We start from the raw sequence: 27,670 nt of genomic DNA, 5'->3' as shown, positions 1-27,670 counted from the left end.
GCCTGGGAAGAGCACCGGTGACAGGCTGTGGTTGGTAATGGCTCTCTGCTCCTTGTGGTCCCCATGCGCCAGGCTCCTAGGGACACTGCCAGCAAACACGGCTGCGTGTTTTTGGGACTCACCCAGGGACTCCTGGCTGTTGCTTTGGCAGCAAGAAAGCCAGACACATGATTGATAGTAATACACCAGGATCTTCCTCGCCCTCCAAGACCCATTGCTGAACTTTCGGCTGGGCTTTTCCCAGCAGCTGCACATTGTAGTGCCCTGCAGCTGTGGTTCCACAAGAGTTGGGGATCTCCTTTTCCATGCTAGACCAAAGCACTGGCTGATCCCGTGCCTGTGTCCCCAAACGCCCTGCCGTGCGTCTGTCTTTGTCCAGGCACAGCCTGCCTCAGCTGCCCGACACAGCCGGTGCCACAGACGCAGGGTCCCTGCGTGCCCCGGGCACGGCGCTGCCTGCCTGTCCCTGCTTTCCAGGCACACGGGCACCGGCTGTCTCTAACCGTGCTTCTTGGCTGCCTCCCAGCAAGCGCTTTTATTGCCGTTCTTCCGTGCTCACTGCTTAGTCAACATGCTTTACAGGCAGCATGAGACGTGTTTTCTATCAGGCACAGAAAAACAACCTGCTGCCGCGCTGAGCGGTGGGGCACAGCTCCCTCCCACACGGCCTCCTTGGGGCACGCTCCAGTCACCTGTTGGCCAGCTGAATGTCAGCGACAGGTCCCATCCGAGGAGGCCGCAGGAACCTAATCCCTCCCTCGGGGGTCAGATATAACTGCGTGAGCTAAATTGGACGCTGCAATAATAAATGTATGGCTATCAATTCTCTAGGTGGCATTTAAAGTCAGTAAACAACTGCAAGGGTTGGCTTTCAGAAGTTTTGCAAAGTAAGTGATATTCAGGCTGGAAGTAGTTTTTGCACCAGACAAATTAGGAGACTTGGTAGTGCTTTTAAAAGGAAACAAGATCTCCAGTGACAGAGGGAATTAGTGTGCTCCATAGATACCCAGGTTTAGAGTCCAAATGGACTCTAAATGGGAACACCTCAATTGAACAGAAGGAACAGAAAATGAAAGAAAAAGCCACAGAAGGTTATGGATTAATTCTTTTTCTTTTCTTTTTTTTTTTTTTTGTTTGTTTTCTCTTTCTCTCTCTCTCTCTTTTTTTTTTTTTTTTTTTCATGTTTCCTTTCCTTTCCTTTCCTTTCCTTTCCTTTCCTTTCCTTTCCTTTCCTTTCCTTTCCTTTCCTTTCCTTTCCTTTCCTTTCCTTTCCTTTCCTTTCCTTTCCTTTCCTTTCCTTTCCTTTCCTTTCCTTTCCTTTCCTTTCCAGTGTGAGAAAGGAATAAGAATAACTGGGCTAGGAAACAAGTATTTTCACTCCTAAATGTTGTCTGCCTGGATGTAGCTGCCTTGTCAGCATCAATTTATGGTAAATTTTGATCAATTCGAAACAAGACAGTGTATGGGTGTAAAATGTGTCTACACCCAGTTTCCAGGTCAGCACATAACACATCCCAGAAATTCTGCATTTCATGAACTCTTCCAAAACAACAAAATCAGAAGGGGGGTAGAAAATCCTGTGCTGCTTGTCACATAAAAGGGAAATACCAAGAAGCAGTGTAAACTTTTATGAGGATCACATCTCTTTAAGGATGGGTTCTTCAGACACTCCAGACCCAGCTACCAACAAATGAGGGAAGGACGGTTCTTTCCTTCCTTGATTAGGCTTTACACCAACAGCTGTGATTTTGTCTTGGTTACTGGTTGGTAAAAACAGGTCTTCATAAGTTTGAGTAGTGCAAGATTTTTACAAGGCTAAACAAAACCTGAAATGCCTTGATGTATCACAGAATTCATCCCTCTTGGTTTTTATTTAATGTCTGGATCAAAACATTACCTCCCTGGTCTGCGTGCGTGTGGCTTGGTCCCTGGGACACCTGCCAAGACAAGAATTTTGGATGCCTGCAATCATGTGCCCAGCAGGTGTAAATTGTGTTCAGGGAGAGTTCACCTCTTGTCCTTAACCCCAGAGGCAGTTTCTCTTCATTAGCAAGGGAAGATAGAGAAAGAGATTATCATCATTTCCTGACTGCATGCCAAAGTTATGTATCATAAGAGGAAAATCTGTTCATACATTCACAAATATGTTTTCTCCTAATCTGTCTTTAGGAAAATGTCTTTGTGAGGAGCGAGGGGTAATAATCATAGAGAAGTTGAAAGAAGTGACAGAAACAGAAACAGAAATGGAATCTCTCAGCTGCGATTTTTTTACAGCAGGATGCATGGTACGTCCCACCCCTGGAAAATAAAAGTACTTAGTCACGGCTGTGATTGAACATTTTACGTGTTCCCAGCTCTGGCTGCTGCTATTGGGTGTCATTCGGAAATACAACTGCATTGCTTCATACCACATACTCGGTTTACCAGCTGCAGCAGGGCTGTGTTGCTTGTGTTTAAATATTCCCCCCCCCATACTCAGCAGATAAAAGGCCCACCGTGTTTCTTTGTGTGTGCCCGTGTTTGTGTGCATGTCTGAAAAGAGAAAGAGGCTCGTTTTTCTACTAAAACGGAAGTAATGTGTTATCATCATAATTATGTCTTATTGTTTGCTGTTATATAAAGATAACAAATCAGGGCTGAGTCACAGAAGCAAATGCAAAAATTGCAGTTTTAAAAGAATAAGGTCACAGGTCACATTATTTGTTGCAGAACAAACACAGTAATTAATTGGCCTCTCCCTGCAATGGTAGCGCAGGCATCTTAACTACAGGAGAGCCAGGACGTGGTACGAAGCAATGTGCAGGAGTGCAGGCAGAGTGCCAGTATGTTTCTGGGGCTCAAACCTGAGCTAGGTCCAATAGAGGATACTGATTTCATTGGGAGAGAGAGTAAAAACGGGCGATACCTGTAGAAAGCAAGACTCTTTGGGCTATTTAAGTGTATATTTTCTGTTGTTTATAAGGATTTTTATTGTGGTGGAAAATGTGAAAAAAAGCCTTTAAAATGTATCTTCTCTTTACATATGCCAGAGGGAGGGATTATATTCAGAATATGGAATGGAAAAAGCTTTTTGGAATTTGTGCTTTATTATTTTTTTCTTGGAGACAATGACAGATCAGCACCGCTGATGTGAATACACCCATTTGCTTTTTTATCCAGACATTTTCACTATTGAATTGTTTAGGAAAAAAAAATTAGAAAACCTGTCCAAAGACATATATGATCACTTTCAAAGCTTTAGCCTAACATTTCAGTAATTAATGAAGAAATACAAGATTGGACTCTCTTGTTCTTTTTCTAATGTCTATTTCTCTAGCACTGCTTGGCTGATAGCTTTTGTTTGTCAGCATTTACGTATTATCTGGGACGAATATTTTCAGGGTGTCCACACAATTGTAAGTGACCTACGCAGATCACTAGAAAAAACAAACAAGCAAACAAACACAAAAAACACCAATAGTAGTGTTGGAAAAAGTTGTTTGAAATATCCACATATAACTTACCAGCTTGGGTTCTGTGACCTCCTGTAATACAGAACAATTCAGTTGAAAACAAAGGGAGTTGTGAAAATCTGGAAGTTTCCATTTCTCTTCCATTTGAAACACATAAACACTGCTAGATGTAAATGACTTCTGTTCGTGTGTGAAGCTTGTGGGTTTGATATCATGGCTCAGATGTTTTTTAGCACTGCTTTGGACTACACTCGCTCTCCTCCAGCTTCCCCATAATTTAATATCATACCTTTTTATCTACAGAAATATTTTCCCTGCAGATTTTAATAATTAATTGGGACAAGCCTAGTGGGTCTTGAGAGAAACGTAAAAGAGGCAGCAGATATGTGTGACCAAGTGACCTTTTGCTGTCCTACCAGTCCCTGTGCTCTCCTTGCGCTCAAAGGGACACTGTCAAAACTGCTAGTCCTTAGAGCTGTAACCTGCCCTGACAAGTTGTTCTGCATTATAAGTCTTGCCTAAAAGATCACCACAATTCTTTTGTTTGTTTTGTTTGAACAGTCTTTGCTGAAGGCTCTACAATACAGATTCATTTGTCTTTTTAGGTAAGTAGATATATTTTAAGTGCCCAACTTACTCCCTGACCTGTTAAAATCAAGTTGATATGCACGTATTGTGCTCAGCGGAGGAGCTGCCAAGGGATGGTATAAATTTTCTGCACTTTGGAAAGAGAGACAAGAGGACACGCTGGAAGCCTTTATTTAAGGAGGCTTTTAGAAACCATTTTGAAAGGCCTGCAGTTATTTACCATTATTTTGGGGCAGTAATAAGTGTTGTCTGGATTTTCCTGGTGCTATTAGGAATTAGGTACTGGTCAGTTAAGAAAGGGGTGACCAGGCCATTTCTTCTTACAAAGAGGTATTTTATGTTTGAGGTCAGTCTGAATTATTCCCTAAGAATTATTTCTAACAAGAACTCCTTTTTATTTTTATTTATTTATTTATTTATTTATTTTTTGCATACCAATACAGGGATTGATGCAACTGCAATTCAAATGTGGGTGGCTGCAGATCCATAACTGTGTTGTGTGACATGGGAATGTATGGCCATACCAGACGGAGAAGAGGGGATGAACGACATCCACTTACCATGCCCAGGGTAATTTGCAGCCACAGTATTAAGCTTGATTTGAGCTGTTTTACCACTGCCTGTCCGTCAATCCTTACCTTATACCTAATGCAGCTGTACCCCCTGAACGTGAGCTATTGGAGGCTATAAGTGCCCCTGAGCTACAGCATCCTCCTTAGAGGTGCACAGCAGGGTCAGCAGCAGTGCCTGGAACCCATCTGCTCTACCTTGCAGCAGCAGAGCCCCGTATGAAGATGCTGTGTCAAGAAGCAGCAAGATCAGAGCCCCGTTAAAGGAGACCTGGAATGGAAGGAAGTGTATTTGTCTCTTTTGGGGGGGACAACAAGGCCTCAGAAAATCCTTTTCTTTCTTCCTATAACAAGTTTTGCCTTCCTTGTTTCTGCTGAAGGTTTATAGCATCTCCTTAACCACCTGAAAGATTTTGAGCTAAAATGAAGGGAATGATGGCCCGAGTCTCTGAAAAGATAATCCTCCTCATCTGTTCATCAGGTATTGGTTATAAATGTATCAAGGTGTATTCAAAATAATCTCAGATGAAAGTAGCTCCCTTGATGTTGTACAAAGCTGGATTCTTGATGCCATTCAAGCCATCCACTGAACTTCTAAAATTATGCATGTTTTATGGATGAAAGCTACTGAACACATGTTTTTATGAACTGTTTGTACTTACATTTGTGGTAAGATAGTACTTTCACTTGATATTCCTGTAATGTTGTGGTAGCCTTACTGAAAACATACCCTTCTGCACTGGTTTTGCTGGGAACATTCTACAAGCCTTTGTGCTGATTAAGACAATAAACTCCGAAGGATTCCTTGTCTCATTGGAATAGGATGTAGATAATTAATCAGCTGAACCAATCTCATGAAATATTCACCACTTCTGTGACTCTGGACTGTCATTTTCTAATATTATAGGTCTTGATCCTCTCCATTCAGCAGTCTCCACTATACAGCCATTTTTAAAGGGAAGTTAAGTGTGGGCCTGTGTCATGCTGCTTGAAGAAGGGTTTGCAGAGCATGTTCTGGAGCAACATTCAAGCTCCAGCAAGCCAAACTCCTCCTGATTTACTGAGCTGTCTTCAGCCAGTGTCCACAGATGCAAAACATTGTCTAACAGACATGGGAAACAGTTCTCCAAATTACTGACTATGAGAGCAAGAACTGCTTTCATTTTGACTCTGGGAATGGTGTGTTGTTGATAATTGTGCTAAGTTTGTTACTGTGGTGACTGTCTGTGTGATGATTCTCTAACAAGCAGTAATTCCACAGAAACTCAGCCTCTTCTGTTCACTGCCTCGGTGGGCCAAGGAGATCCATCCCCCTGCCTGACCACCCCCTGTCAGCTCAGCAGAAGTGGAAGGAGGTAAGAGAATAAAAGTAGGGGGGAAACCATTTCATCAGCTATTGCTATTTACCTCGGCATGGCTGTCAGATATATTGAAATAGTAAATTAGGGTCTTCTCAGTATGAGTATGTTTCACATCTGCCTAACTTTTGTTTTTTTTTTCTGGTTCTGGGAAAACAGTTTTTTAGGGCTGACTGGTGGAATTGTAAGCAAAGGCCTAAATAATAATTATTACTTGAAGAATTTACTGTGTTGCTTTCTGACAAAGGAAAATAAGTTGAAGCTGAGAGGAAAAGGGAGCTGTGATGGCCTTGTTACGGGCCTGCATTGGTCCACTGGGTCAGGGGTGGCTGAAATACTGGCCCCTGGTATCTGACAGGCTGACAGGCAAACTGGTCTCACTTTTGTTTCCAGACTCACTGAGAGTACAAGTTTTGTTCAGGTTCTGCTTTATTTGTGCAGAAAAAAGTCCATCCTCTCCACAAAGTGAGCATGCAATTGGAACAGTTAGGTACTAACTCCAGGATTGATAAACACAGCTCTGCATAGGGAAGTCTCCGTTTTGGTATTGATATATGATCACACAGCAAATCAGGATGTAATCTGCAGTGTCAGACTGCTATTAATCCAAGAAGAAAATACCTGCAACCTTTCATGAGATGATTGGTTGTAGGAGTTCATCCTCTCGGGAGCGTGTGTTTTCACAGAGCTGTTGTTCTCATGCACACACCTTCATGTTTGCCCGGTGCAAAATGCTTAATGTTGCTTTTCCTTGAGTTCTTTGTCTTGTGCGTGGCTGTTCTTGGGAACTTGTCCAAGGCAAACTATATGCCAACACTGTACACAGTTCACAGTGGAACACGACATAATTACACCACAGTGCAAACCATCTCCTACTGTAACTGGTGGCCTCCTCTGGCAACGTAAGGAACGTAGAGGAACAAACCTAACCCTTTTGCTGCTTCTGCAGGCTTTTACATGTAAAGCATGCTGGGTTTATTATGCAGATTTATAGTTTTTTTTTTAATCTGTTAGAGGAAAAACGTATACAAGTATGGCTAACTTTCTGGGAGTGTTTTATCGTGGGGGTAAGGGCTGGAACTGCTCACGGTAGGGGTGAGGTTAGGGGCAGCAGCAGCAGCAGCAGCAGCAGGGCTGTACGCGCGGTGCAGGGTGCGGTAGGACGGAGCCCGAGGGGTGCTCGCAGCGCGCATTGGTGGTTCAGTGGTAGAATTCTCGCCTGCCACGCGGGAGGCCCGGGTTCGATTCCCGGCCAATGCAACGTCCTTTTTATTTATTTTTTTTCCATTCCGTGTCGCCGCAAGCCGCTCGCTTTTAACGCCCCAGCAGAGCCTCAGCCTCGCCGCGCTTTCCGTTACCCGCGGGCAAAAAGCGGAGCGGCGGAGCCCGGTCCCAGCCGTGTGGGAACGCGTTCTGCAAAAATAAGCCGCTGGAGATGCCGGGGATTGAACCCGGGACCTCACACATGCGAAGCGCGCGCTCTACCACTGAGCTACATCCCCGGCTGCTCGGGGCCTGCGCCGCGCGCTATGAGAGGGGCGGGGCGGGCCCGCCGCGCGCTGACGGGGCCGGGCCGGGCCCTGAGGCGCCGCCAGCCCCGGGCCCGGTGCCGGGCCCCAGGCCGCGGACCCGGAGCCCCCGCCCGGCCCTGACGGGGCCCGAGCGCCCCCGCTGGCGGCATCGCCACAGCCGCCAGGGCCCCGTGGGTCGAGGCCCGGTAGCCGAGGGGGCTGCCAACACGCAGCGGTCCCGTGTGTTACCGCACGCATCGTGTCAGCACCGCCTCCCGTTACCTTGGGTTTCCCTAACAAGTCTGCGGCCTCTTGAGTCAGCTTGAGTGACCAGATAACAGCCTAGCGTAAAACGCACCTCTCCTGGGCATGTTCCTGCCTAAATGTGGACTTGGTGAAAACAGAGCCCTGATACTAAAAGGAAAAAAAAAAACAAAAAAAAAAAAACCACCCATGCTCTTCTGGCTGTGCATTCCCAGTAAAACCAGCAACTTCCATTAGCTCTACTGGGAACTGCCTGGTCCCACACGCCTTCCAGATTTGTTTTCAGGATCTGAGCGCTGTCTGTCTCCATAGCAAGCACTATTCTGCCCTCAGTATGCATCCACACTGCAGCACGTAATACCAGAGTGTGTTTAATTTCTAGCACTATGACAAGCTGCCACACGCAGCCGTGGCAGTTTCAGCACTGCCCGCTGAGCACTGCTCCTCCGGTGCCACAGTTTGAAATCTGTAACCTCAACAACTCACATTCTGCCTTGTCTTTTAGCACAGGGCACAGAGTTACAGTGGCTCATCACAGGACTGAGTTAAAGGTGCAGAGCAGGTTGACAACACTCTCTGAAATAAAAGCACAAAGCTGTTAAAAACTTTTTTTTTTCCTCCTTTAATTTAGCCTTCTGTAGATCTTAGAATAGCAGAAAACAAATGTGGTACGAATGCAGGTATTACTGTGTCTTTATGGATGGCTGCTCTGATGGACAAACAACCCACCTGTGAAACTTCCTCCTTGGGAGGCAGGTCACAGCAGAGCACATCCAAGTTGCTGAGAAGAGCAGGTACAGATCCAAAGCATATTAGCAAGCATTTAATTAATATTCCTGTGTTGCCCGTGCAAGAGTTTATGTGCAGCTTGTATTATAGTGAAGCAAAGTCTGTATCGCTGCTAGATCTAAATATCCTATAGACCACCACCTAACAAATAAGGAATAAACTGAGGCATTCAGGCAAGACTCAACACGTGGATCCTACAGGCAGAAATAATTTGCCTTACACTGAACTATACAGTAAATCAAAATGACCCATTTATAGCTATAAATCTCCTCAGTGGTGAACTCAAGCCTACCAACACTGCATGTTCTTAAAACTTCAGAAAGCAGACATCGAGAGCTGTTGCTGCCGTAGGAGCAATAAAGTTCCCAGTGATACTGCACACGCATTTCATGATCCTGACTGTCCGCACAGCCCTGGTCTTGTCCAGATGTCTGGAGGCAGCCTCTGGTTCCAGGAAACACTTTGTCATCTTGCACGGAGTAGTTTTTAATTCTGCTGTATGCCTCGGCACAAACTCAACATTCAGCTTTCTCAACAGCTCTCTCATAGGACTACATTCACCTCTTTGTGTTTGGGTTTCTATGCTGACATCAGGGAAAAACAATGTCACTCTGTTATCTGGCCGTCCCTCCTCTTGCGTTTCTTAGTGGGATTAACTCATTCCTGGTACCTCACCAACTGAACTTGCGTTTAACGGAGGCCTTCATTGTCCCTGAGGATATGGTTTTCATTGAATCTGATCAGGTTTTTGCATTTTTCATCAATTCTCATTGAACACACGTTTAAGTTCACTCCCTATTTTCCACAGAATTTTTTCTCCAGGCTGATGGATTCCATGGATCCAGCCTGAAAAGAGCTCAGTTTCAAAGTTACCAACGTACAGACTTCAGAAGAACAATTCCAATAAAGCTGTGAGGGGAGAGGCATTTTTTTCTGATAGGGTTTCCTATGATTGCACTCATTCCCAGAATTAAATGTTTGCAGTCAAAATTCCTTCTTAAAATAAACACACTAATTCAATACAATACAGAACTAAAACACAGCAGCATAAAACAAATATGCAAAGATAGTTCATGTCATTGATCCCATTCACCCATCCACGTTCATGGCTTTACACAGTCACAAAGCTGCCTGGCCTGAACAAGATCTCTAGTCTGGGTGTGGGCCATCTTTCTCAATTTTTTGGTGCTGAAGGGCTGCGTACTGTCTCTTAGAAGTCTTGACCTATTGCCAGAGCCTGTTTTAATGGCACCAGACATTTATAAATATGCAGCTAAAGTTATTTTTCTTCTGTCACACGAATGTATTGTCCATGTGTTTGTGAGTACCCAGGTGAGTCAGTGCAGACTATTCACAGATCTCTGGCATTATTTATACCTTATTTAGCATTCCTGTCCTCCTTCAAAAAATGTTCCTGTCAGAGATCAGAAAAAACATAACCAAAGTGACAAATTACAGAGCTTATGAACAACACACTGACTACTTACTTATGAAACTTACCAACCTGTTTTTAAATAATAAATGTGTTAGAAAACAAAACAAACAAAACAACAACAAAAACAGGACAGAGTTGTGATTTGCAAAATTAAACTACTCAAAAATTTGCCAACTTTTGCACTTAGCAAATAGTTTTTCCCTGGTCCCATTAGTCAGGGAACACAGTGCTCAGAATAACAATGAGGAAGTTCTGCACATGCGCTACACCGAGTTGGAATGAAGTTACAGTCCTAAGTCCTCCGAATGCAAATCACTTTTTCTCCTGTATTTTCACATCTCCGCTTTTTATTGAGTTAACTCCCTTATTTGATGTGGTGGACCGCCAGAACTGGAGGAGTAAAGCAGGGAAGTGTTTCATTAGTTCCCAGGCATGCAATGCATACTACAGAATCTAAATATTTAGCTGTCTTTTTGTTATTCCCATTCAATAGTGAGAATTATGAAAGTTCAAGTCAAAAAGGAGATAAAAAGGCAGAAAACAGGATTAAAGCTCTGAACTGGGAGATTCATTAGGGTTGCAGACGGATAAGTAAATTATAGCCCTGAAGAAATTATTTGACTGGCAAATTAATTACACAATGTTACAATGGTTTTCTCAGCCAAATTTAGCCCTCAGGAAGCAGGTGGAAGTCTGGATGACTTAATAAAAGGAACCTCAACTGTTCTTCAGCGTAATAAGAGATGAAAATTAACGTTCCAGGATTTGATGCAAATAGGAATGTTGTTGTAAAGCTCAGGAAGACAGACAGAGCGTAGCACAATTATACAGGTTTACACAGACTATAAAGCTGAAGCACCCAGACAGCTAAATGCTGCTGCTTTCTGTACGGGCTTTAATTTACAGTCCTATCTGTGAGGCCAAGACAGAAGCTGATTTGGAAACCAGCATGGCATTCTCACAAGGACAGACAGGAAATTTTATATTTGTAAATAGAATGGCCGGTTACAATGCTCTGTAAGATATTGTACCCCAATCCTGCAAAAGTACACTGGTATTGTTATTTGTTAAAGCATTGACTTAAACACTGTGAGCCTTAGTCCACGGCTGCAGTTCTCACTCAGTCCCCAGCATGCAGAAACATACATAAGAAAAAAAATATATATTTATTTCCACTTGCTTGCTAAGTATCGCATTTTTAAGGAAGAGACGTTCTGAGCTCTCTCAGAACAAATCCTCTTTGTTGTTCCTGGAAAAGTTTTGGAAATACAAATGTGTCTCTATTGAAACCCATCACCTTCTGGTGCTAAGTATCAGATGACATGCGCATAAACCCAATCTGAACTACAGTGCCATTACAAATATTAGCTCAGATCCTTTATGGTTGTCTGAAATTACACAACAAGAAGGCAGGGCTCAAGCTCATCATCTTAAATCAAACATAACTCTTACTTCAAGTTACTACAGAGCATTTCAGCTTCCAGAGCTACGTTGTCTTCCGCAAGGAGAGTCTGCTGCTTCTCTGTTATTCCTGTTCTTCAGGTTACGTCTGGAATATAAAACATGCACGTTTTTTCAGGAGAAAAAAAAAAAAAAAAGCAAATATTTTGGAAATAAATAAATTACAGTACAGGATGAGGTGTGTAGCTTATCAAAGTGTATACAACCATACTGACCTGGAGATGCTGCCTCATATTAATAAGTGCTTTTTATGCACTTAATAACACTTGTTCATCATTGCTGATTACCACAGCCAACAATTTACTCTATGTATAATGCTGACTCTGAATATCACTAAAAGGTTTGATTTCTGCGTGGACAAAAGAAGTTAAACTGATTAATTCTGTCCGACATCCGTTTTGTCTATGCTCTCCTGCTAGCTGGAGGCAAGTTGCTTCAAGCATGGTTTAAGAATCCAAACCATTGCTTGTCCTTGGTAATTCAGACACCTTTCCTGGCAAGCATCTTCCTTTGTGCCCTCAGTTAAATGACCACAGTTTGCTAATTTCTTCTAATTTCTGCTAGTAGCCCTTGCAAAAGATACAGTTGGATTTTATTTCTGGTTTTAGGTTACTCTTGAGCTGGAAGCTTTACATTTATCTTGTTTCAGTAATGTTTAAGTATATAAAAAAGATCAGAATAACCGCTTTATTCCTGTGCACTAGTGCAAATAGCTTGACACCAGTACTGTCTTAGAGCAGCAGCTACAACTCATCTATCACACCCTGCCACGCTTCTGCTGCCAGGCAGCCGTAGTACAGCAAACGAACCTAAAAATAGCTGGAAAAGCATCATACACCAGAGGACAACATGATTTTTTTGTTAACAAAAAAGTGAGCAAAGTGAAAGCCTCGCTGGCAATGGATGCCAGGAGCGTGAGTAACTGAGAAACCCCTAGGACAGGAGTTTATTGCTGTTACTGAAGTGAACAAATTCCTAAGAGGGATATCACACACTAAGGCTCATGTTAATCTCGTGGAAGACAAACCAGTATCTGTTGCAGTAACTCCTCCAGTGGACCGTGAAGTTAAACTTTCCATTGGGTACGATGCTAAGATTAGTCAGAACGAGGAAGGAGCAACAGAAACAATGCTAATTCAGGCCTCGAATTCAGTGAGTAAGGAATGGTTTTCACTTCAGAGCTTAACTTAGATAAAGCAGTAATAACATGCAGTATTTGAAAAGAGCAAGATCCTGACCCATACCATCTCACCCTACATCCTTGGAATTCAGGCATCAGCTAAATAAAGGGATTTAGAAAGGATTGAGGCACGTAGAGGATATCTGCAAAGACTGGAGCTTTGGCAGCGCCGGATGCTTTAACCTGAGGGTTTTGGTTACCAGAACAAACCCCCAGGTGAGGCTGCTGGGCTTCCTCTGCATTGCACAGGGCACCGTGGCTGTTGCAGAGCCCAGAGGTGCCTGCTGTGCGTGCAGTGGGGCCGTGCTCGGGGCCGGCTGTCACGCTGCAACTCCCCAACCGCTGTGCAGCTGTGCTGGGCTAGAGCCGTGTCCAGGGAGCTCTCTAAAAATGTTGGTCATAATGTTTAGTACTTTGCCTGTTCATTGAGAATAGATAATTGTATTTTACTCATTAATCAGAGGCTCTTACGGCAATTTTCCCCCTTCATTTTACCTTCCCAGACTTACCTGATTTAGATGCCACTTGGAATTAAGCGTGCTATTAATAACAACACTTGACTCACGCCTTGATCTGAAGGTATTTTCCAGCTTTCCTCTGATTCCTTCATCAAAGTAAGCTCTGGTCGCTGATGGGGGTATTGATAATGAAAGTGGGTAGATCTGCACCTTCCACCTTGCTAAATATCGACAAGGCTTTTAAAAACAGTAATTCCCTCCTGCCTTTTTGCTTTCCACTACTCTGCATCCCTGCATACTCTCCTCCCAAAAATCCACCCTTCTTCTCTCCTGGTTGCTTCTGTCCCAGTGGCATTGACCATCCCAGGAAGGATGTTGTGTGACAGAGTCAAGAGTTTTGTTTTGTTTGCATTTTTTGATATACCAGCATATGCAGTTAATTCCTGCTCTGTTTTCCCCTGAATAAATTCCCCGAACTCTCTTTCCAGATGTTAACCTGTATATTTGACAGTGTAACAGACATGCAGATTTACTACTTTAGCAGATACTTTATTGTTCAGGTTTATCAAAGAGGTTTTCACTGGTCTAAGCATTTTCTCACACGCTAGTCGTGTTTGCTGGGAGCTTGCAGTGTCAAAGCATCTTGGCAGAAGGCTGAACAATAATTAGACACACAAGACAGTAACAGCCTGCGTTAAACAGGATCTTCTTACAACACAGAGAATAGATTCTTAGAAAGCCACTATGTGATGTTAAGTAAGTGGGGAGGACTAGAACTATTTCTTCAAAAGCCTTCATAAAGCAATTTTAGATTCTTGTGGAACAGCAGGGCTGGTACTCGTCCCTTTATGTTGAAGTCATCGACTCCAAAGAAACATCTGAGCCTTACAGCCCGGAGACTTGGGAACAGAAAATTGTCCCCTGCCTTGCTCTGCTACTGATCCAGGCTAATTCAACTTAGAGCAGTGCAGATTTTACATCAGTGAGAGAGCGCAGATTCTGCCCCGTGTGTGACACGTCAGAGAAGGGTGCCAAAGCCTGCCTAAACCCTGCCTTATCCAGAGCCTACCTCTGCAAGAGCAGATTTGTTCCCTTCCCTGTATCTTGTCCTACCACAGTGTAGCCTTAGTCAAGTAATACCTTGAGTGACTGTGGCAGTGGGGGATATTGTCACGAAGGCTTCGATCCCACAAAATGTTGTGCACAGCTCGCCCACCCCAACTTCACCAGGTCTGAGCAGCTCCATGCTCGGTGAGCTCTGCGGGGCGCTGGGTTGCCGTGAGCCAGAAAGCAATGTGTTTGTGTCTCGTGTCAATATGTCAATAGGGCTACTTCTGCAGATTTTCCTGCTGAAAAGTATGGGCTATTTTAATAGGAATTTGACTAATGTAAGAATTGACCTGTTTTTCCAATGGTTTCTTGTACCGGAATGTTGCGATCTGGAAACTATTATATTTCTTCCTGCTTATCGCATCGATACGGGCTGATTTTGTTGGCTTTTGTATTGAACATCTGGTAAATATTCAATCCGGGTTTTTTATAATACCTTTTACTATTAAAGCTCTGCCATCCACAAAATAACACATTTTTATTCACTAGGAATATTAATGGGATTCAATTTTTACTTCATTTTTAATCTTTGGGTTTTTTTTTGAAGAACTGGATCCCATTTAGTTAAAGCTGATAAAACAAACAGTGTTTCCTCCGTTCTGCGTGCAGGTTAAACTACAGTTCAAATATTTTTATTTAATATAATTCTTTCTCAAATCAGTGCTTATTGCTTACGGTGTTATCCAGGAGCTGCTGTGAAGCAAGGCCTGTAGGTGTGACCCAGTGCCACAGAAACACCCAGAGCAAACCACCAGGGAGGGACCAGAACATGCACACAAGTAATACGTTTCCTCGTGGAAGTAAAAATCAGTTTAAACTGGTATTCCACAGCAGCTTTGTGAAACTGATAATTAGAAAACAGACTTAACAATTGGTAAATCATTTTCAGCTTAGACTTCCTTTTTTGAAGCTCTGGAAATAATTAACTTCTTTAAATGCAACTGCTTCGTACTCTGTATTAGAGTCAGGCGTTTTAAAAAGCAAAATGATATTTTAATAACTATGTTCATAATTACAAACTACATTCTCTCCACAAGTCCTGTTTTCAATTAACAGTCTGCATTAATGGGCTTATTCTCCCTGCCATTTACCTCTAATAACAGCCACAGTCACACAGGCGAAGAGTTTTGCAGGTTCACATCTACCAGACGTTCTTTCCAGCTTTTCCCTGGCTTCGAGGCGCGCAGCCCTGTGTGTGCATGGCACCGCGCATGGTACCAGGCCCCCGCGAGGTGTTACATCCCACACGGGGCTGGTTTGTGGCCGCAGGGCGAGCTGCAGCGAGGGGCCGAGCTGGGAGCAGGCAGGCGCAGGGTGCTCACACTGATGTTCACATCATGGCACACAGCACAACCAAGGCCCCGCCGCGGGGTGCTGCCGTCGGTGATGTTAGCCGTGGAGAGAAGCCCTCTTGCCACAACGGGGCCGCATGGAGCCACCCCACCCGAGGGAGCATCTCGCTGGGGACGGGTCCCGGGGGACCTCTGCTCGTGTGAGATGCTCCAGGTGCCTCCCTCCCCGGGGGCCCGGAGGCTGGCAGCCCGCTCGTGGAGTCATTTCTCAGGGGCCAAGCCGGGGCTCGCAGCCCGGGGCCAAGCGCCCCACGTCGGGGGGGGGGAGCCGGCGGCACGGGGAGCTGCCGGGGGGGCTCCAGCGACCTGCGCCCGGTTCGGGGCTACGGGAGCCAGGCTCTGCGGTCCCCGCGCCCCCCCAGGCACGTCCCACGCGTGTGCGGGACGCGGGGCCGGGTCCCCGCGGCGCGCCCCGGGGGGGTCCCCGCCGGTCCCGGGGCCGCCGGCGGCGTCGGGCGGGGCGGGGCGCGGGCAGCCCCCGCGTGACGTCACCGCCCCCGCGGGGCCGTGCCGTGACGTCACGGAGCGCGGCGCCCGGCGGCCGCTGACGCGCGGCGGGGGCGGCGGCACCGGGCACGGAACCGGCACCGGGCACGGACCCGGACACGGACCCGGACCCGGAGCGCGACCCGGAGCCGGAGCCGGAGCCGGCCCGCACCGACCCGGCGGCACAGGCAGGTAGCGGCGGGACGGGGACGCGGGGGGGGGAACGGGGCCGGCACCGGGCGCGTCCCGGTGCAGCGGCGGGGCCGGGCACGGGCGGGACGGGGACGCGCCGGGAGCCCCCGCAGCGCCCAGCACCGGCCCCGTGTCCCGAGCGCAGCCCGGCCGGCAGCCGGTGCGCGGCGGCACCGAGCCGGGACCAGCCCCTGCCGGGGGCACCGCGCCGCCGGGGGAGCGCCAGGGGGGCCCCGTGGTACCCGGTGGTACCCGGTGGTAGCCCCGTGGTACCCTTGTAGCGCCCGGCACTGCCCAGCTCGGTGTCAGGTGTGCTCCGAGGGCAGGCAGGAGGAGTCGCTCCTTCAGCACCTGCAGGGAAATCGGGGGGTGCCCGTGGGACACAGCCTGGAGCATTCGCCCCGGCGTCAGGGCTCGCCCTGTGACCCCTCGCCCTGTGCCGTGGAAGCTCCCCAGGGAGTGCTCAGGGCCCATCCCACTGTCCCCGTGCATGTAGGGCACATCCCAGTGCCTGTAGGGTTTGTGCACCCAAAGGCAGCAAGGTGTGGGGCGGCTGTGGGGGCCCTGCCACAAACCTGCCCCATCGCAGGGCAGTGGTGTTGGCCCTAGCTGTGTTCTGGCACAATGCACAGCAGCCGCTGCCCCACGTCACACTGCCCATGTCAGGTACCTTGTGGGGGCCTTGAGCTCCTGCCCTGCTGAGGGGAAGCACGGTGCCTCTCCCAAAACAGGCTGGGATGGGGTGCAGGTGGTTTGGCCAGCGGGGGAGGCACGCTCACTGCCAGAACCAGGTCTCTTTGCTGCTGAGGACAGGATCAGCCCCCACGCCCACAGGCCCCCAGTGCTGCCCCACAGCCTCCAGAGGGAAGGAGCGAAGCTGCAGGAGCAGAGGAGCTGCAGGTGGAGCTGCCCACGTACCGAACGAGCGGTCACCTCCTGCATTACCCCTCCCTGCAATGATGCAAAGCCCAGGACTGCCAGACACATAACAGAGCTCACGCTTTATGCATTCATGCATCTTTTGGGGTAGGCACCTCACGGGATTTATGGTGCTTTGCGGTCACTGCTGGTGCTCGCTGCAGCGCTGACCGTGTGCTGCTGTGCGGGCTGCTGGCTCCGGCTGCAGCGCTGCCAGCAGGGCCTGGCCGCTACTTCTGCTGCTGTCACGGCCGGGGCAACCAGAGCTTCGTCACTGGGACTGACCCAGTGCGCTCCTTCTGCTGATAGAGGCACGAGTGCAGCAACCACAAGTCGCTTCGTGCCCTTCCTCATCTTAAACAAGCACCGTAACTTCCCCTTAGACCTCGTCAGTTTGCCTCTTGTCTGTGCTCACACACCGCAGAGACAGGAATGTTGTGCTTCTGCTGGAAATGCCAGTGGCTGAGCCAGGCCTCTGTCAGGAGTGTCCCAAAATGCAGGCTCTGGGGTGCGCTGCGGTGTGGCCCTTCTGCGGGAGTTCTGATGAGCTGCAAGCTGAAAAACCCCGTTAGTGGTTAGTTAGGCGAAGCCCTTCAGGAACGTGGGATTTTAATTTTTGCAGCACGCTCGGTTATGGCCCTTTCCTAGCATGTCAGAAGTGATCGCAATCCACCTGTTGTGGAACCACTGCTGGGGGCAGCAGGAATGGTGACAGCACATCTCTGCACGCGTGTGCCTGCGTGTGCATGTGTGTGCACGTGTGTGCCTGCACTCCCCGTGGGGCAGAGGGAGCTGGACAGCAGGACAGGAAGGGACAGCGGGTGGTGTGGCAGGACCCTGCTGCACCAGGCTCTTGCAGCCCTGGGGGAGCCCTCGGGGGCCTGGAGGTGCAGACGTGCCCCTGGCCTGCAACACCACCGCCTCTCCTTGCAGGAGCCATCAGAGGTGTTTTGGGGCTGCTTCTGTGCCTTGCTTTATTTTATTTTTCCCCAAGTATCGCTTTGCCAGGACAGCTCAGCCTGGCTACTTGTGCCCTGCGCAGGACTCGGGCAGGGGGCTGCGTTTCAGGGAGCCCCAGGTAGCACAGGGAGCACGGGGCGCTTCGGCTTCAGTACTTTAGGGGAAGAGTGACGGCTCCTTTTAATTAAATGTGTCCTTTGTGCTCGTGTATTTAGACACCGAAATACAGCATTTCGCCGCATGTATAAAATTGTGTTTGCATTTATTTAATTTAGAGTTCTTTTTTAAAAGCATGTAGTCTTGAATGTTTGTTCTCCGTTTTTTTTCACATCATTACTCTGATACCGCTTGATTAGCTCCCTCCCCAGTCATGATTGGTAATTAAAATAGGCATTAAAATTAGTCACTTAGCAATTTTGCTGTTCAATTGGCAATTAAATTACTTAATTGCAATTAAAGTCCTAATTTTAATTGGCAAAATGATAGATGTAGATTTAAGATAATATGTATAAATACTTTAATAAGTGTCTATATAAGGATTACTTAATTACTCAACTTCAAGTTTATGCTGTTAACTTTAGAACTTTTAAGTGAGTAATGAAATTTATATTACATCTATTCTAAGGATATGGTAATTAGATGTATTTCTTGTCCCTGCAAGGGTCTGTGCAGTGAGGTTCCTTCACCGTGGTGAAATTACAGCCAGGACTAACCGTGGGGTGGCACCGACACCGGCCCCCAGCCGGGCAGGGGGAGCGCCCTGTCTGCCCGCACCCGGCCCCCGCAGGCCCCGCGGGCAGCAGGCTGGGGGCTCCTGCAGCCTGTGGCTTCTTGGCTCGGTTGTGCCACCCCAGCTCCCTCCCGGCACACCTTGGCAGACACTTATCAGGGCAGGAGCATCACCACAAGCAAATGATCCTCCTGGATGCGCGCTGAGCGAAGCGGTCGGTCTGGGGCATCACGGAGGTTGTGTAGGTTGAGCTCAAAGGGAGAAGCATCGCCAGCGTGAGCACGATGATTTACCTGAGAGGGAATGATTGTAGTTTTGCATAAGCCATTCCTGTGTGAGTGCTTCATAGAGCTTTATGTAAGGAAGAATTTTGTGTCTGAAACGTTGGCGCTGTGTGTCCGGGCTGTGCTGCTTCAGGTGCACCGGGTCCTAACCTGAGCTGTACCGGGTGGTGCTGGCAGGCCGTGTGTGCAGGCAGCACCTCTCCCAGCCCTCGGAAAAAGAGTTCAGAGCAGGGCTCTTGCACACTCGGGTCTCCTGAACAAGGAGCGGGTTTCTGCTCTTTGTAAAACCCCTGCCAGTCCCCGCAGCGGGACCTGGTGTAACAGCCACTCGCCTCCTCCCCGAGCTGTGGAGAGGGAGCTGGACTCACTCGAGCTCTTTCTTTTTTCCAGGCAGAACTGCAGCAGGAGATGCAGCCTGACGAAGGGCGGCGATGACCCCGAGGTGCCCTGGCGTGGCCACGTGCTTCTGCACCCTCGCTGCTCCCATCACCTCCTGATGAGCAGCCCCGTGCCATCGCGGTGTGCCATCGCGGTGTGCCATCGCGGTGTGCCATCGCGGTGTGCCATCGCACCCACCTGCACGATCGGGCTGTGCTGGGCTGGGGGCAAGCATGGTGCTGTTGTTGGACTGAACGGGCCTCACCTGCCCGCATCGCTGCCCAGTCGCCGAGCACTGCTGCCCTTTGCGGCCCCCACTGACCCCTCTGGGGGTGCCGGTTCCGTGGGGGGAGTGGGCGCACGGTGGGCACCGAGCCCCGACGCCTGCTGGCACCGCGGTGCGGGGACGTGGGGGAGCGCGGGGCACGCGTAGCGCGCGGGGCCTGTACCGAGGGCACTCAATAAAGCGCTGCTGAACGGACACACGGCTCTGGGTGCCTGCGCTATTACGGGATAGCAGCCCCCTGCCTGCCCCGGGGGGGCCGCCCTGGAGCACCGGGGGGGAGCTGCGGGCCTGGGGCAGCGGGGACCCGGCGGGAGGAGAAGGAGGGTGCGGAGGATGAGGATGAGGAGGGAGGTCGGGGGCAGGACGGCAGCGAGCGGCCGCCAGGCGCGGCCCGGGGAGCCCCGACGGGGCGGCCCGGGACACCCCCGCGCCCCCCCCCCCTCCGGGGCTATTTTTGGCGCGCCGCGCGGTTGCGTCAATGGCGGCGTCCCCCTGCGTCACGCGCCGCCCCGCCCCGCCCCGCCCCGCGCTCACTTTTTCCCCCGGCCGCGGGCGGGTGACGCCGCCGCGCGCATGCAAATGAGCCCCGCCCACAGCCCCGCCCACAGCCCCGCCCCCGCTTAAGGTGCCGCGGGCCCGACGGGGCGCACCGGGGACCCCGCCCGCCTCCCGCCCCCGACGGGCGCCCCCCGCGCCGCGCTCCCGGAGCCTCCCGACGGCCGCGCCCCCCCCTGCGCGCCCCGCGCAGCGCCCGGCCCCGCCGGCGGCCGTCGGGGGGAGGCGGCGGAGCGGGCGGGCGGTGCCCGGAGCGGCGCGGGTGGCACCGTCGGGGGGCGCCGCCCTCTCCCCCCCCCCCCCGGCCCCCGGGAGCGCCGCCCGGCGGGCGGGCAGCCCGTGCCGTCGGGGGGCGGCCCGCGGGGCGCCGCGAGCGGCCGTGCCCACCTTAAGCGGCGGCGGGCGGTGATGTCACGTCGGAAATTTACCAAAGCGAGCGCTGGCCAACGGAGCGGGGAGGCCGGCCCCGCGGCGGGCTGATTGGGCGGGAGGCGCTGACGCGCGCTGACGCTCGGGGACTTTAGGTGCATGTTGGCTCGCGATGCGGAGCGCACATAAACAAAGGCACATTGCGGGGAAGGGCCACTCCGACCGCCTCGCTCGCACGGCGCGACGCTGCCGCCGCTGCCCCGCGCCGAGTCCCGCCGTGCCCGGCCGTGCCGAGCCGTGCCGAGCCGTGCCGTGCCCCGCCGCGCCGCCCGCCCCGCGCCCACCGCCGCCCGGCACTTGGATGCCCGCGCAGGTCTCCGCTCTCCGGTGAGTCCCGCGGCGCTCAGCCCCGCGCACGGCCCCGCGCCCGCCGCCGGCACGGGCCCCGCGCGCCCGGGCGCTGCCCGCGGGGATTCCGCGCACGGGGCGCGGAGCGGAGCCGCCGCCGTCGGGGGCGGCCGGGGGAGGCGCGGGGGTGGCGGCGGCTCCGCGCCCCGCACGCGTGTCCCGCCCGCGGAGCGCCCGTGGGAGCACCGTGCCGCGGGGGCCGGCGCCCGCCCGGCCGGGGCCGGCCCCGGGGGGCTCCGCGGTGTCCCGGCAGAGCCCCGATCCCGCTGGGGCCGGGCCGGGCCGCCCCCGGGAGCGCGTCCCCCCGTCTGTCCCGGCGGCGTGACGCGGAGAGCCCGGGCTGCCTGGCTGCGGCTCCCGTCTGGTTTGAATTAATCCGCGCTTGCTGTCAGCCGTGCCCTCCCCGGGCGGCGGCTGCGAGCCTCGCCGGGGCGCCGCGGTGGCACGGGAAGGTGCCGCGGGCCCCGCTCCGCGCCCGCCCCGCGGTGCTGCCCCTCGCGGTACCGCAGCGGCTGCTCTCCGCCGGAGAACGGGAGGGCAGGAGCGGCAGAGCGGCCGGGCGGCCCGCCTCCGGAAAGTTTTCCTCCCGCTGGGAAAGTCTCGGCGGGGCCCCGAGGAAGCCCCGGCTGCGGCCGCCGCTGCCCGAGCCCGTTCCCGGCGCTGTGCGGGGCTGGGGGCTCCTGCCGGGGCCGTGCCGTCGGAGCCCGGTGCCGAGCGCCGCCCGCCCCCCGCAGCCCTGACCCGCGCGCCCCGTGTGTGTGTTGCAGCGAGCGCACCGGGCAGGCTGGAGTCCGCCTCCGTTTGCTAAAATCGCGGAAACTTCGCTCCCCGCCGGACTCCGACGCTGTCCGCCTTTAGTTCCCTCGGAAACGCCTCTCCCTCGGCTGAAGGTTGGTGAGCGCCCTGCCCGGCACTGCCCGCCGCGCTCCGCGGGAGCCCCGCGGCCGAGCGGGACCGGGGGGACCCGGGGGGGGGGGATCCGGGGTCCGCGCCGTCGGGGCGGGCCGGGGGCGCGCAGCGGGGCCGCCGGCACCCGCGGCTCCCCCCGGCCGGGCGGGCTGCGCGCTCCGCGGGGCGGGGGCGGCGGGCGGCCCGCGGCGCGGGCACGAGGCGCGCAGTGGTCCGGGCTGAGCCTGTGTTGCCCTGTTTCGTTTCCAGCCATGCCCTGTGTTCAGGCTCAGTATGGGTCTTCGCCGCAAGGAGCCAGCCCAGCCTCCCAGAGCTACAGTTACCACTCTTCAGGAGAATACAGCTCCGATTTCTTAACTCCAGAGTTTGTCAAGTTTAGCATGGACCTCACCAACACTGAAATCACTGCCACCACTTCTCTCCCCAGCTTCAGTACCTTTATGGACAACTACAACACAAGCTACGACGTGAAGCCACCTTGCTTGTACCAAATGCCCCTGTCCGGACAGCAGTCCTCCATTAAGGTGGAAGACATTCAGATGCACAGCTACCAGCAGCACGGCCACCTGCCCCCCCAGTCCGAGGAGATGATGTCCCACTCGGGCTCCGTGTACTACAAGCCCTCGTCGCCCCCGACCCCCTCCACGCCCGGCTTCCAGGTGCAGCACGGCCCCATGTGGGACGACCCCGGCTCCCTGCACAACTTCCACCCCAACTACGTGGCCACCACGCACATGATCGAGCAGCGGAAGACGCCCGTCTCCCGCCTCTCGCTCTTCTCCTTCAAGCAGTCTCCCCCCGGCACGCCCGTCTCCAGCTGCCAGATGCGCTTCGACGGGCCCCTGCACGTGCCCATGAACCCCGAGCCGGCCGGGGCGCACCACGGCGTGGACGGGCAGGCCTTCGCCGTGCCCAACCCCATCCGCAAGCAGCCCTCCATGGCCTTCCCCGGGCTGCAGCTGGGCCACGCTCCCCAGCTGCTGGACAGCCAGGTGCCCTCGCCGCCCTCGCGGGGCTCCCCGTCCAACGAGGGGCTCTGCGCCGTCTGCGGGGACAACGCCGCCTGCCAGCACTACGGCGTGCGCACCTGCGAGGGCTGCAAGGGCTTCTTCAAGGTGAGCTGCGCCAGGGGACCGGGGGGCTAAGGGCGGGGGGTGGCAGGGGCCGAGGGTGCGGGGGACCGGGGGCGCGGGGAGCCTGGGGGCGCGGGGAGCTGAGGGTGCGGGTTGCTTTGCTGCCCGCTGGAGCGAGATTGGCCAGGACAGGGAGCCGTGTGTGAGCTAACCGAGTGGAACAGAATTCCCTGTGGTCAAATTAAGTGATCTCTTTATTTCGCCATCCTGATTGAATAATCTTATCATTTTAAATAGAGGAGGTCTCCAAGGAATGTAAATAATATGAATGCCCACGGATTTGTATTTACTGAGCGTCTCCTTCCCTTCTCTTGGCATATAAAACACTGCTAGGAGCTGCGGGGTTAGCTCAGATGTTAACGCTAGCAATTTTCTCCCGTTAAATGCCCTGGAAAAAAAAAAAAAAAAAAAAAGAGAAAAAAAAAAAAAAGGAGAAGGAAATAAAGGAATAGGGAAAAAAGCAGCCGTGGGGCCGGGAGCGGGGCCGGGCAGCCCGGCGGGGCGGCGGCACCTGCGGCCCCGAGGCTGACGCCGCCGTCCCCGTCCCCCCGGTCCGTCCCGCAGCGCACGGTGCAGAAGAACGCCAAGTACGTGTGCCTGGCCAACAAGAACTGCCCGGTGGACAAGCGCCGCCGGAACCGCTGCCAGTACTGCCGCTTCCAGAAGTGCCTCGCCGTCGGCATGGTCAAGGAGGGTGAGTCTCGGCGACCCTCTTGCCGTGCCGGGCCGTGCCGAGCCCGGCTGGGGGCTGAGCACCGCTTCTCTTGCAGTGGTTCGCACAGACAGCCTAAAAGGCCGGAGGGGTCGCTTGCCATCCAAACCGAAGAGCCCCCAGGAGCCCTCTCCCCCCTCTCCCCCGGTGAGTCTGATCAGTGCGCTGGTGAGAGCCCATGTCGACTCCAACCCGGCTATGACCAGCCTGGACTATTCCAGGGTAAGCTGGACCGAGCTCGCGGAGCCACCTCTCGCTGCGCCCGCCCGGGGAGCGGCCCCCGCCCGGCAGCGCCTCTGCCCGCCGGGGTGCGCGGGGCGCCGGGCGGGAGCCGGGCCGGGCCGAGCCGTGCCGGGTCCATCCGAGCCGAGCCGGGCCGAGCCGTGCCGGGCCGGCCCCGCCGCCGCTCCCCGCGGCCCCCGCCGCCGCCCCTGGCTTGCCGCTCGCTTTGCGCAGAGACGCGGCCGTCTCCCCGCGCGGGGCGGCCCTGGCTGCAGCCTGCACGGAAACGGCGATTTGCATATTTAAAGCAGCGACCTCGTAGCACCGTTCCTAATTGAATTAATTGCCCTGGAACATCTAATTTCCTTACTGGTCAGAGAGAGGTTTAATTGTTATAAAAACCTGGCTCCCCTACTAGAAATGGGGTTAGCAATTTCACGGGTTATATACTTTGGAGAACCTCATTAAGTGCTTTTTAAAATGAATTTCCAGTTCCAGGCTAACCCTGACTACCAGATGAGCGGAGATGACACTCAGCACATCCAGCAGTTCTATGATCTCTTGACCGGCTCCATGGAGATCATCCGAGGATGGGCAGAAAAAATTCCCGGCTTCACCGACCTTCCCAAAACAGACCAAGACCTGCTCTTTGAATCCGCCTTCCTGGAGCTGTTCGTGCTGCGGCTGGCTTACAGGTAAGCGGCCAAAATCCGAGGGGGGAACTTCTGGGCGATTATGAAATCAGATCCTTTCAAGGTCCACTGATCTGCGTTTTATTAACTCCTCGGTAATTAGGTGCCTCCTAAATCCTTCATTTATTGCTCCTCAAGTAATTAGTTGTTTAGCTTTTCTCCCCCATCTTCCCTTTTCTTTCTTTTCCTTTTTTTTTTTAAACGTGTCCATTTCTTTTTTCTTTATTTTTTACCTTTCTCTCTCATGCTTCCTCTCTTATCTCTCCCTTTCCCCCCTTCCTTTTGCTTTCTCTTTTTTCTCTTCTCTTTGCCTTTATGTTTTTCTTTCCTTTCTTTTTCTATCTATTTGTTTCTTTTACTCATTCATCTGTTCATGTTGGGGTTGTCATATTCCTTCCAGGTCAAATCCCGTGGAGGGCAAGCTTATCTTCTGCAACGGGGTGGTCCTGCACCGGTTGCAGTGCGTCCGGGGCTTTGGGGAATGGATTGATTCCATTGTTGAATTTTCCTCCAACTTGCAAAACATGAACATCGACATATCCGCGTTCTCTTGCATCGCTGCCCTGGCTATGGTGACAGGTCAGTGCCCTCTCTTTTTCGCTCAGCGCCACCAGGCAGCTCCTCTCCCCTCCTGCCTTCCCCGCAGTGTCAGACCTGTAATGTCCTGCATCCTTGTCTTTTGCAGAGAGGCATGGGCTTAAAGAACCCAAGAGGGTGGAAGAACTTCAAAACAAGATTGTAAATTGTCTCAAAGACCATGTGACTTTTAATAACGGGGGGTTGAATCGCCCCAATTATTTGTCCAAACTCTTGGGGAAGCTCCCTGAACTTCGCACGCTTTGCACGCAGGGGCTGCAGCGCATTTTCTACCTGAAACTGGAAGATTTGGTGCCACCACCAGCAATAATCGACAAACTTTTTCTGGACACTTTACCTTTTTAAGACTCTTCCCATGCACTTACACTGAACTTAAAAGAAACTTCACCTGTCTGAAGGGGAATTCATCTGGGCACAAGGCAGCACCTTTGGGTGCCAGATTCCCATCCCAAAAAGTGTTGCTAACTTCCTGCAGGCAGAACGTGAAGGGGCATTTTGGCTCTGGGGCATCATGGATGCAGATCATGGACTACACAAATACCATGGTATAAACTTTTTATTATCAGCTTATAAATGAATTTATTATTAAGGACTTCTGATTAAAAAGATGACCCTATCTGGCAACGCCAGGTGCGCAGCTAAGACTCGTAACGGTGACAAAGTATTAAGGTGACCCACAAGTCTCACCCTCCTAAAGACTAAAGTTTTCTGCTGTAAAAGAAAGCTGTAATATATACAAAACCTAAATGTTCTGTGGGTGGCATGTCATTAAAGAAGGCAAAGGCTTGTAAATTTATCAGATGCAGTTTGGCTTTTAAAAAATTATTCTGTGCCTATTTATGAATAAATACGGGAAACAATTCTAAAGAATTACAGAGAAAATCTAAAAGCATTTGCAAAAAAAAAAATAAAATAAAATAAAAGGAGAATAAAGAGAAAGAAAAGTAAATGACTCCGTACAAGGAAGGCATGATGATTCTAGGGTGACAATGTTATAGGCACTTGCTATTTCAGTAATGTCTATATTCTATAAATAGTATTTCAGACACTATGTAGTCTGTTAGCTTTTATAAAGACTGGTAGTTATCTAAGCTTCAAACATTTTCTCAATTGTAAAATAGGTGGGCACAAGTATTACAAAACCCGAAATCCTCGACAAAGGGACACATAGTGTTTGTAAACACCGTCCGACATTCCTTGTTTGTAAGTGTTGTATGTACTGTTGATGTTGATTAAAAAAGAAGTTTATATCTTGATTATTTTGTTGTCTAAAGCTAAACAAATCTTGCATGCAGCAGCTTTTGACTGTTTCCAGAGTGCTTATAATATACATAACTCCCTGGAAATTACTGAGCACTTTGAATTTATTTTTTTTTATGTCTAAAATTGTCGGTTAATATATTATTTTATGTTCGAGTAATATTTTTAATATTGCCATATTCTGTAGTATTTTTCTTTGTATATTCCCAGTATGGCACATTATACAAGTCACTGCCTTTTTTTCTATGGTGTATGACAGTTAGAAACGCTGATTTTTTTTTTTCCTGATAACTCTTTCTTTGAGAAAGACAATTTTAATGTTTACAACAATAAAACATGTAAACGAATAGAATTTCGTCTTCTTTCTGTCTAAGTGAGAAGCGCCAACACCAGCATCCATTGCAAATAAAGGAGAGTAGACTCTGACAGTGTAGTATTAAACTGCAAAGGAGAATGGATGGGGCGGTTTCATTTCAGTAACGCGTGCGGCAGAGCTCGCCGGCTGCGGGAGGACGGAGAGGACCGCCCGAGACTCAAAGGTCGGTCCTTTCGCGGATTTTTATCGCGGCAGGTCCCTGCGCTGCAGGAGCCGAGGGCTGCCCGTGCTGCACGGGGCCCCTCGGGCTCCCCGCCCGCCTCTGCTCGGGCGGCTCCGCGGGGCCGGGGGGGCGGCCTCGGGCTGTGGGGAAGCTGCTCGGGGCGGAGGGCAGCTCCTCTCGCAGCCGGCTTTGCAGGGATCCTCTGCGGTCAGCTCGTGCTTAGAAACTTTCCGAGCGGTTCGGGGACCGCCGGGGGCGGGCGGCGGCCGCGTCCCAGCCCCCGCGGTGTCGGCCCCGGGGCGCTGCGGGCTGCGGAGGGGCGCGGAGCGGGGGGGGGGCGGCGGGGCCGGGGGCGGCGGGCCCCGGGGGGAGGCGGAAATGAAACCCCCGGGGGCCCGCCTGGGAATTTTGGAAACTTCTGCCTCTTGCGTCAGGGAAACGAGAGGTGCCCGCGGGGCCGCACCCCGCAGCCTTTTCTAAACCTCTCCTCCGAGATGCGCCCCGCAGCCGCCC

General features: G+C 51.7%; 1 protein-coding gene and 2 non-coding genes across 3 annotated transcripts; 2 read left to right on the top strand and 1 right to left on the bottom strand.

Annotated features, from left to right (window-relative positions):
- Window positions 1–7,156: 7,156 nt before the first annotated feature.
- TRNAG-GCC lies at window positions 7,157–7,227 on the top strand. The gene has a single exon. It is a non-coding gene; the product is annotated as a tRNA-Gly (tRNA).
- A 170-nt stretch (window positions 7,228–7,397) lies between these two features.
- TRNAA-CGC lies at window positions 7,398–7,469 on the bottom strand. The gene has a single exon. It is a non-coding gene; the product is annotated as a tRNA-Ala (tRNA).
- Window positions 7,470–21,014: 13,545 nt separating this feature from the next.
- NR4A2 (nuclear receptor subfamily 4 group A member 2) lies at window positions 21,015–26,266 on the top strand. Its single transcript, XM_032190600.1, has 8 exons — window positions 21,015–21,072; window positions 21,861–21,983; window positions 22,252–23,117; window positions 23,700–23,829; window positions 23,906–24,069; window positions 24,562–24,764; window positions 25,162–25,340; window positions 25,447–26,266. Exons 3-8 carry the CDS (start codon window positions 22,254–22,256, stop codon window positions 25,701–25,703), a joined length of 1,797 nt encoding a protein of 598 aa, XP_032046491.1. The 5' UTR covers window positions 21,015–21,072; window positions 21,861–21,983; window positions 22,252–22,253; the 3' UTR covers window positions 25,704–26,266.
- The last annotated feature ends 1,404 nt before the right edge of the window (window positions 26,267–27,670 follow it).

This window comes from Aythya fuligula, chromosome 6 (assembly GCF_009819795.1).
Source record: "Aythya fuligula isolate bAytFul2 chromosome 6, bAytFul2.pri, whole genome shotgun sequence".
Taxonomy (NCBI): Eukaryota; Metazoa; Chordata; class Aves; order Anseriformes; family Anatidae; genus Aythya; species Aythya fuligula.
The sequence above is the reverse complement of the archived record's forward strand: the minus strand, read 5'-3'. Positions and strand labels throughout refer to the sequence as shown.

Coding starts and splice junctions, on each gene's coding strand:
- NR4A2 (XM_032190600.1), top strand. CDS start 22,254: ATGCCCTGTGTTCAGGCTCAGTATGGGTCTTCGCCGCAAGGAGCCAGC. Junction 23,830..23,905: donor CGTCGGCATGGTCAAGGAGG/GTGAGTCTCGGC, acceptor CTTCTCTTGCAG/TGGTTCGCACAGACAGCCTA. Junction 24,765..25,161: donor GTGCTGCGGCTGGCTTACAG/GTAAGCGGCCAA, acceptor TATTCCTTCCAG/GTCAAATCCCGTGGAGGGCA.